General features: G+C 36.3%; 1 protein-coding gene across 2 annotated transcripts in view; it reads right to left on the reverse strand.

Moving 5' to 3' along the window:
• Cert1 (ceramide transporter 1) overlaps positions 1-7988 on the reverse strand; it is a 73544-nt gene extending 65556 nt beyond the window's left edge. For both annotated transcript variants that reach the window (XM_087203167.1, XM_087203166.1), the window contains exons 1-2: positions 7844-7988; positions 3894-4032 (exon numbers count right to left, since the gene is read on the reverse strand). In XM_087203167.1, the coding sequence (XP_087059293.1) occupies positions 3894-4032; positions 7844-7903 (199 nt within the window). In that variant the 5' untranslated portion in view covers positions 7904-7988. The remainder of the gene's footprint in view (positions 1-3893; positions 4033-7843) is intronic.
• Positions 7989-8223: the final 235 nt, after the last annotated feature.

Genomic DNA, 8223 nt, shown 5'->3' on the forward strand with positions numbered 1-8223 from the left:
CTACAGCCCCGGCCCTAAGACTTCAATTTAAAAAAAAAAAATACTAATACTAGCCTCGTATTTTCCATAGAATGTGCCCAAAGGTATGTCTACTACTAAAACTCAATATATGTAGCTCCATAAACAGACTAGCTATGCAAACATTGCTACTTCATTCCTCTGCAATTCTTGGATCTGTAAAAAGGGATTAATGTGATATTTCTATCATTATAATGAGTATATTGTAAAATTATAGATGAGTGTAAAGTATTTAACATTAGTCATGGTAAACACTAAAAAACACTATTAAAATTAATCATGGTTTATATCTAATTAATTATGGTTTATAGCTAATGTCCTCCCAAAACCTCATGCACTCAAAAGATGGGGCTTCTGGGAGGTGATTGGATCACTGCTGCATGACACTCAGTGGAGTAAACCATTGATGAGTTTATAGCTAAATATGATGTTGGGAAGTGAAGCCTGGTCAGAGGAGGTGGGTCACTGCTGGTGCCACCTAGAAGGAAGGGTCTATCTCCCTTCCTCTTCTCTTGATCTCTTTCTGCTCCCTTCTGCCCAGCTATGAGCAATTCCCTCTGCCATGGCCCTCTGCCTTGGGATCAGCCAACTATAAGCAGAGGTCGCTACAAACTGTGAGCCAAAATAAACTTTCCCTACTTGAGTTGTGTGTGTCAATGTTGTGGCTCAGCAACAGGATAACTAAGCCCCAAATGAAGTTTCTGTGTACTTGTTATAACTGTCCAGAGGTTTTATACTAATGATTATTCTTACCATTCCAATCTGTTATAATCACTTACAATGCTTAATCTTTTTAAAACATTTCAATTTGTGTCCTTATCTAAAACAGCAAGTAATTTTTCAAATTACTAATACAAAAACTAATTTTTTTAGATTAATTTCAACTGTTCTTGAGTTCAGTATTCTTCACTTAGGTGCCTACCAGCACCAAACACAGATTTTTCACACACCTCCCAACCAGGGCTGGAGATTGAATCCAGGGCCTTCACACTGATCTATATTCCCAGCCCTTCTTTATATTGAGATAGGGTCTTGCTAAGTCATTTTGGCTGGCCTCAAACTTGTGATCTTTCTGCCTTAGCCTCCCAGGGTGCTGGAATTACAGGCATGTACCACCATGTCTAGCTTTTTTTTTTAAGCCCAATACTCAGTACTTGCAAAACTGATGAAAACAAGAGTTACTATGGCTAACACAGTGACAACAAAGCACTCCTTGTCCAACACTGAGGAACCTTTAACGTACTCTTAGGAATATGTGACACTGTTTGAAACCATGTTCTAATACAAATTCCTCCTCTCGATCGGAATGGTCTCCTTTACCAAGACTCAAACCTGTTCTGGTAACTCTCATCTATGGAACTTGCACATTCTTCTTTCTTTATTGCTCCAACAACCCAAATTTAACCACATTAACAATAGCAGCTATTACTTATTAAGTTTTTGCTGTTAAGCAGTGCTAATATATATATTCTTATTTAATTCTCACAAATCACACATGCTGGATATAACATTAGTTTTACAGCTGAGAAAACAAAAGGTAAGAAATGTTAAGTAATCTACTTCAAGTCACTAAATTAATGACAAACAGAACTTTTAGTGTGGTGTATACGTCTTGTTTTTAAATCAAAAAAATATATTTAGGATTAATTAAATCTTACTTAAATGTGTATGAGAGATGTAGTGATGGTGGTGAAGGATCAAGTAGTCTGACTTATTACTAATTCTGATAAAACATTTTATATGAAAACAATGAACACCTAAAACAAAAGGAAAGTTTGGGTTACTATATTAATCAAGACCCTATTTCAATATAAATTAAATCTCTTTTAATGATTAATTTAGTTTTAATAATTTAATGAAAGTGCATCCACAGTGTTTTGGGGTTTTTTTGGTACCGGGGATCGAACTCAGGACGTTGCACTTGCAAGGCAGGCGGCAGCACCACTGAGCTACATCCCCAGCCCTATCATCCACAATAATTCTTAGGCTCAGGTCAGCAACACTGACTACTGAAGTAGAAAACTATGGTCCATATCCTTATTTTGCCTTTAGCAATATATTCTTAGTTGTTACAGGCTGAATTGTTCTCTCCCTGGAAAATTCCCAAGAAGCCATAACTCCCAGTACCTTACGATATGACTGTTATTTGGAGATCAATTAAGTAAAAGTGAGATTATTAGGGGTAGTGCTAATCTGAGTGGTGTCCTCATAAGACGAGGAAATTTGGACATAAACACACATACAGATATATGGTGCGAAAAGACAGGGAGATCTATGAGTGAAAAAGAGATGCTTGGAAGAGATAGGTCCCTCACTACCCTTGGAAGAAATCAAGCCTTCTAGCACCCTGATTTCGGAACTATGAGTAAATAAATCTGTTAAGCCACTCAGTCTTGTCTACATTTTTGCCTTTTATTGAAACATGTAACAGAAAGAATTCAGAATACTATTTAAAATTACTTTCCAAATCTTCTATGCACTCCAACCTCTATTTCCTCCATCATCACTTCTGTCCTTCAAATATTATAACACTGTTGGTGTAAATCACTTAAAGATAAACAAACCTATTTCTATAAGCATCATGTTTTTTGTTTAAAGGGCTATTTTCCAAGAAAAAAAAAAGGTAATGTGAACTGTTTAATCTGATATAAAAGGGTATACACTTTAAAATACTGCAAGATAAGTAGTTCAGTTGGATTTATTTTTTATTTAATTTAATTAATTACTTTTTTTTGAGACAGGGTCTTGATATACAGTTCAGGCTGGCCTTGAACTCACTATGTAGCCCAGGCTGACCTCAAACTTGCAACGATCCTCATGCCTCAGCCTCCCAAGTTCTGGGATTACAGGCATGCAACACCATGCCTGGCTCAGTTGGATTTATTTTTAAAGAAAATTATCAAATGTTAAAAAACCAAAAACAAGATATTAAAAATAAAGAATTTCGAGGCTACTTATTGGACAAAATTAAGTACTTTAAGAGGAGTATAAATGTTTATTTCTGGGCAAGAATGGATAACAGGGATTGAATTTATTCTCTAATATAAATCTAAAAAACTGGATAAAACATATGAAACAATAACTTTCAAGACACTGGTTAGCAGGCAAAAAAGGCAGTGATCCCTGAGAGTTGAGAAACAAATAGTATGAGCTTTAATAATTGCTCTAGCTCACTGCCTTGGGAGTTTCTAAACTGTACAGAAAGGATAGGGAACCCAGGGGAGCCCAGTAGATTCTTCAAATAAGGAGATAGAGCTGAAAATCCAAACAGACAAAGGCAACCAAAGTGTTCACAAAGAGTCCTTTATTACTGGTTTCTTTCTCCATGAAGAAAAGGGAGAGGGAGAAAGGAGGGAGAGAGGGAGAAAGGGAAGAGGAGAGGGAGAGGCAGGGGGAAAGGGAGGAGGAGGGGGAGAGGGAGAGGGAGATGCACTGACAGGAACAGGCAGCAGGCAGGCAGGCAGAGATTGAAAGAAAAGAGAAAGAAGAGTGGGAGAGAGGAGGACAGAGAAAGAAAGATCTATGAATAGATTCCAGATCTGGAGAACTGAATACATGCTGTGTTATCCAAGACCCATCAAGGGGTAAATTTATTGGACATAATAATGTGTGAAGATATTAGATACCATTTTTTAACAGAATAAAAAGTACCACTGAGAATTCTTCAATGGCATCTGATATAGATGATCAGAAATGAATTAGTATGTGTTATTAAAGTACTGAAATTACATGGACACCAAAATCTGTTATACTGGGAGTCTGAAGCAAAAGTGACTATAATTACCTTTATTACTTAAAGGCATTACCCGTTAAGATCAAGAAGCTTTAAATCCATTCATTCTCCAAGTAAAAATAGTGGTAATAGCCTAATTAACCTTTATCCCTTTGAAGTTCATCCTTGGAGACAGCATCAGCACAGACATCAAAGTACTTCTGGAGAGTATCAACTTGTCTACATAGGATGTCTCTAAAGGTTTCCATTTCAGCCAATTTTTCACGTAAACTGTGGCCTTTCTGCAAAACACAAAACGGGAAGGAGTAACTCATGTGAAACAAAACTGTAGTCTATTTGATCTTACGGTATTTTATCCTCTTTTAAGGTCTGTACCTCATCACTGAGGGAATTGAGTAAAGAGAAGTTCAAGGTAATAGTCTCAGGAATAGGCTTAAAAATGCCTAGTCTTGCAGCTTGATAGTTATAAATCTAAGGGAAATAAGAGAGTAATAATGCCTGACAATTTGTTAAACTAGTATTTTTATTTTCAAATTAGACACTGGAAGGACTGATTTTGAAATGGCAAAAGAATTACTGGGTATACTTTCATAGTATTGGCAAGTGTCATTAGGGAACCTTCAGGAGGAGGTGTATCTGATCATGTAAAAGTTTTTCCTTTCATTTTATCTGAGTTAATTTTAGTAAAATACAAAGTGATTCTTGTAAGCAGTAATACATATGAACTTTACCCTGTGCAGAGGCACTGATTACTAACCGGTGGATATTGATCAGTTTTGCATTATCAAATTCATTTCAGTATTCAGATTCTACTTTGAATCATATTTAACTTAAAGTCTGATGTGTTTTATATTTACGAGTCATGATTTTGCCTCCTAAAAAATTATTCTAGGTCTGCTGTGGTGCTACGTGTCTCTGTTATCTTCTCTGGTGGTGGGTGGGCTCGGTATATACGTTTGATCAAAAAATATAGTGAATGTCACTGCTGAGTGGTGTGCCATGGAAAGACAGAGATCTTCAATATGAGAGGTGTCACACTGAACCTCAGTGAGTGACAAGTTCCCATTTGTTTGGGGAAGTTGGCTGTGCACTACAGTTGAGAGGTATATTTCAAAGTGTGCCATAAGCCATGGATTATAAACAATGCATTAACATGAAATTTTGTTTCAAACTGCAAAAAAGTGCTAAAGAAACACATGAAATGTTAAAATTAGTTTATAGTGAAGCTGCAGTGACCAGGAAGACTGCTTACAAGTGGTTTGAGATTTTGTAGTGGCTTTGAATTGGTTGAAGACAGCGATCTGGATGACCTTCAACATCAAAAACCCAAGAGTATATTGAAAGAGTAAGTGAAATAATTCGATCAAACAGGCAACTGACTATTAGGGAGATTTCTGAGGATCTGAACATCTCTTATGGATCCATTCAAAGCATTTTAATAATAGATTTGAACATGAGACAAGTGAGTGCAAAATTTCCACCTGTTCCACCGGTTCTGAGGAACAGAAACAGCAGTGCTTGTCAATTTCACTTGAGTTGCTAGAGCGTTCTGGTTCAGATTGCAGCTTTTTAAGATACATCATCATGGGTGATGAAACTTGGGTCTACAGGTATGATCCTGAGACTAAGGTTCAGAGTTCTCAGTGGAAATCACCTAGTTCTCCTCGCGCAAAAAAAACAAAAGCATGCCAATCAAGATCCAACATTAAGGTGATGTTGATTAAGGTGATGTTGACCTTGATGGAATCGTGCTGAGTTTGTCCCTAGGAACAAACACTACAGTGAACTCTGAATATTACAAGGGCTTGTTAGAGCGTTTAATGAACGATGTGTGTAAAACGGCCCGAGAAATGGGCAAATGGGTTCATCCTCCATCACAGCAGTGCTCCATACCACACATCGATTCTGGTACAGCAATTTCTGTCTGATGAAAACACTGCCGTGTGTCCTCATCCACCTTATTCATCAGACCTGGCACCATGTGACTTCTGGCTCTTCCTCAAAGTCAAAATGGCCATGAAGGGTTAACATTTTGAATCGATTCAGGACATCAAGGAAACTGTGACAGCACAACTAGACACACTCACAAAGGAGGACTTCCAGAACTGCTTCACAGAGTGGCAAGAACAATGGGATAACTGTATTCAAGTGAGGGGGAGTATTTTGAGGGGGATTAATGGCAATGTGTATGTAATAAATTTGCTTTAATTTAAACATTCATCGTATTTTATGATCACACCTCATAATATCTTCCTAATAACCACTGCATTATTTTCATTAACATATTTTTTTTTTTTGGTACCGGGGATCAAACTTGGGACCTTGCGCTTGCGAGGCAGGCGGCAGAACCACTGAGCAAATCCCTGGCCCCCTTCATTAACATTTTTTATTCATTTGCTTTACTGATTTTAAATATGATCATTTCTTATATATAATCTGTTTAAATTTTTGTTTTATGTATTTTTGAATGGTGTAAGATTATTATTAGAGCTTTATTCTCCATGTTATATTTGTTAGTTGTATTTTATGACCTTAGAGTTTTCAGTATTTTCCATAGTGCTACTTTTGAAAAATTTTGGGAGTCCTCTCTGTTCTCATCCCACTCCTCTGAGCAAAACTTTAACATGAAACCAACAATATATTTGTTGACAACCTAGAAATTTTGTTATTCATTATGATTTGTGTATTAAAAAGTAAACCAGAATTTATTTACTTTTATGTATTAATTAGAAATGGGGCATTTAACAAAGAATATATGTAACGTTTAAGTAAATACAATAGAGAACAGTTCATTTATGAAGTTTAGAATCTATCAGGAAAGATTGTCATAAATAATTGCACTGTTTTTTAAATCACCACCTTGATAAGTATTAGGACAATTAGAAGGTCTGATGGTACATTAGAGGGGGGTCATGGAGAGAGAGTCTAGAATAGCATCCCTGAGGAAACTGAAACATCAGATCTTTAAGGGTATTAAAGGAGAGAAAAGGCTGAGAAATCCCTGAGATCACTCACTCTTTTCCAAGTGCTTTTGCTTTTAAATTAATTACAAGTCACTAGGACACCTTTTGACACTGAATAGTCACAGTAATCAGGTTAGGCATTTAAATTTAGTGGAAGGCCTTAGTACAAATTTTGTTACTTACTCTTATTTTGTATTCATTACTCTCAGCCTCACCTGCCATTTGGAGGTAATAAAAACCTATCTTATCTTATGGAGTGGTGCAGTTTGAAGCAATTACTTCCAAAAATTTCCTAAGCTATAAATTTCTTAAACTTAGGCATTTTATCGCTGATACTTGGGGAGGTTGCCTTTTAAGTGACAGATGACTGAATGCATATTAGCAACATGAATAGGTTACCATAATTACTAAGCAGAGTTATATTTTGAATCATGAAGAATTAGATCTACAAGGAACAAAGTACCTCACATCTCTTCTGTAAGTTCATAAGTCCCTTCTATGTCACTGATGAAAAATGTCAGCTCTGGAATTGTGGGGAGAATAACGAAGTAGAGGTGGGGAACCTTAGACTATCTCTGGCTGCAGTTTCCTAACCAGTAAAAAGAGAACAGTGTCTGCCTCAAGTCTCAGCTTTGTCTTACGCAGAGTGTCTGCTCTTCTTGCTTCCTGTTCATTCCGTGGTCAGACAGCTTTCACTGATAGGAGGTATTTCTTTCATTTGATGTGAAGCTTGTTTAAACACTTTTTGGGTATGAAACCTCCCAACCTCTTCACTTCACACTATACTTTTGTCTCTTGCCAGACTTTGCTCTCTCCCTTGGGTCAGTCGTAGGTACGTGTCTGTGTAGCACGTTAAGATTATGAGTTCTGAGGCAAACTGGTTATTTGTATCAGTTAAATATATAAGTATTTGTACCTCTGATAGAAACTAGTCCAATGCCTTATTGCAGCCCTTAAAAGTATGGAATAAATACTACTTGATTAAAAAAAATATTATTCTACTAACAAATTCAAATAAATTACATTGTATGAAAATTCTTCCAAAACCCATCAAATAAGTTCTGGTCATAGTCTCTAATACTAAACTCAAATTATGTTACTTTGACTTAAAGTATTCATAACCACAAACCTTGAATGACGAGGTGGATGTTGCAGAATAGCCACTTGCTCCAGACACTAGTGACACCATTGAGCCATGTCGACGCAAGCTGGATTCAGATCCATATCCTGATTCAGTCTAAAAAGAAAATAAGCTACATGAAAAAAGATTTAAATAAAAAATATTTAAGAGAAAAAGAAAGTTATTATAACAATAATAAGCAGTATGCACACAAGAAACACAATAACCAATACAACCAATGCCTTTCATTCCTCATTGTCCTTTAATTTAGATATTTATTGAATACCTACTGTGTGCTGGACACAGTAGGCTAAAGGAATGATTAATAATAGGAAAACTACCTAAAGTAGCCAAATTCATAGAAACAGAAAATAGACCAATGATTACCA

Source organism: Heterocephalus glaber, unplaced genomic scaffold (genome assembly GCF_053883595.1).
Source record: "Heterocephalus glaber isolate CG9 unplaced genomic scaffold, H.glaber_assembly_v1.0 deba00001788, whole genome shotgun sequence".
Taxonomy (NCBI): domain Eukaryota; kingdom Metazoa; phylum Chordata; class Mammalia; order Rodentia; family Bathyergidae; genus Heterocephalus; species Heterocephalus glaber.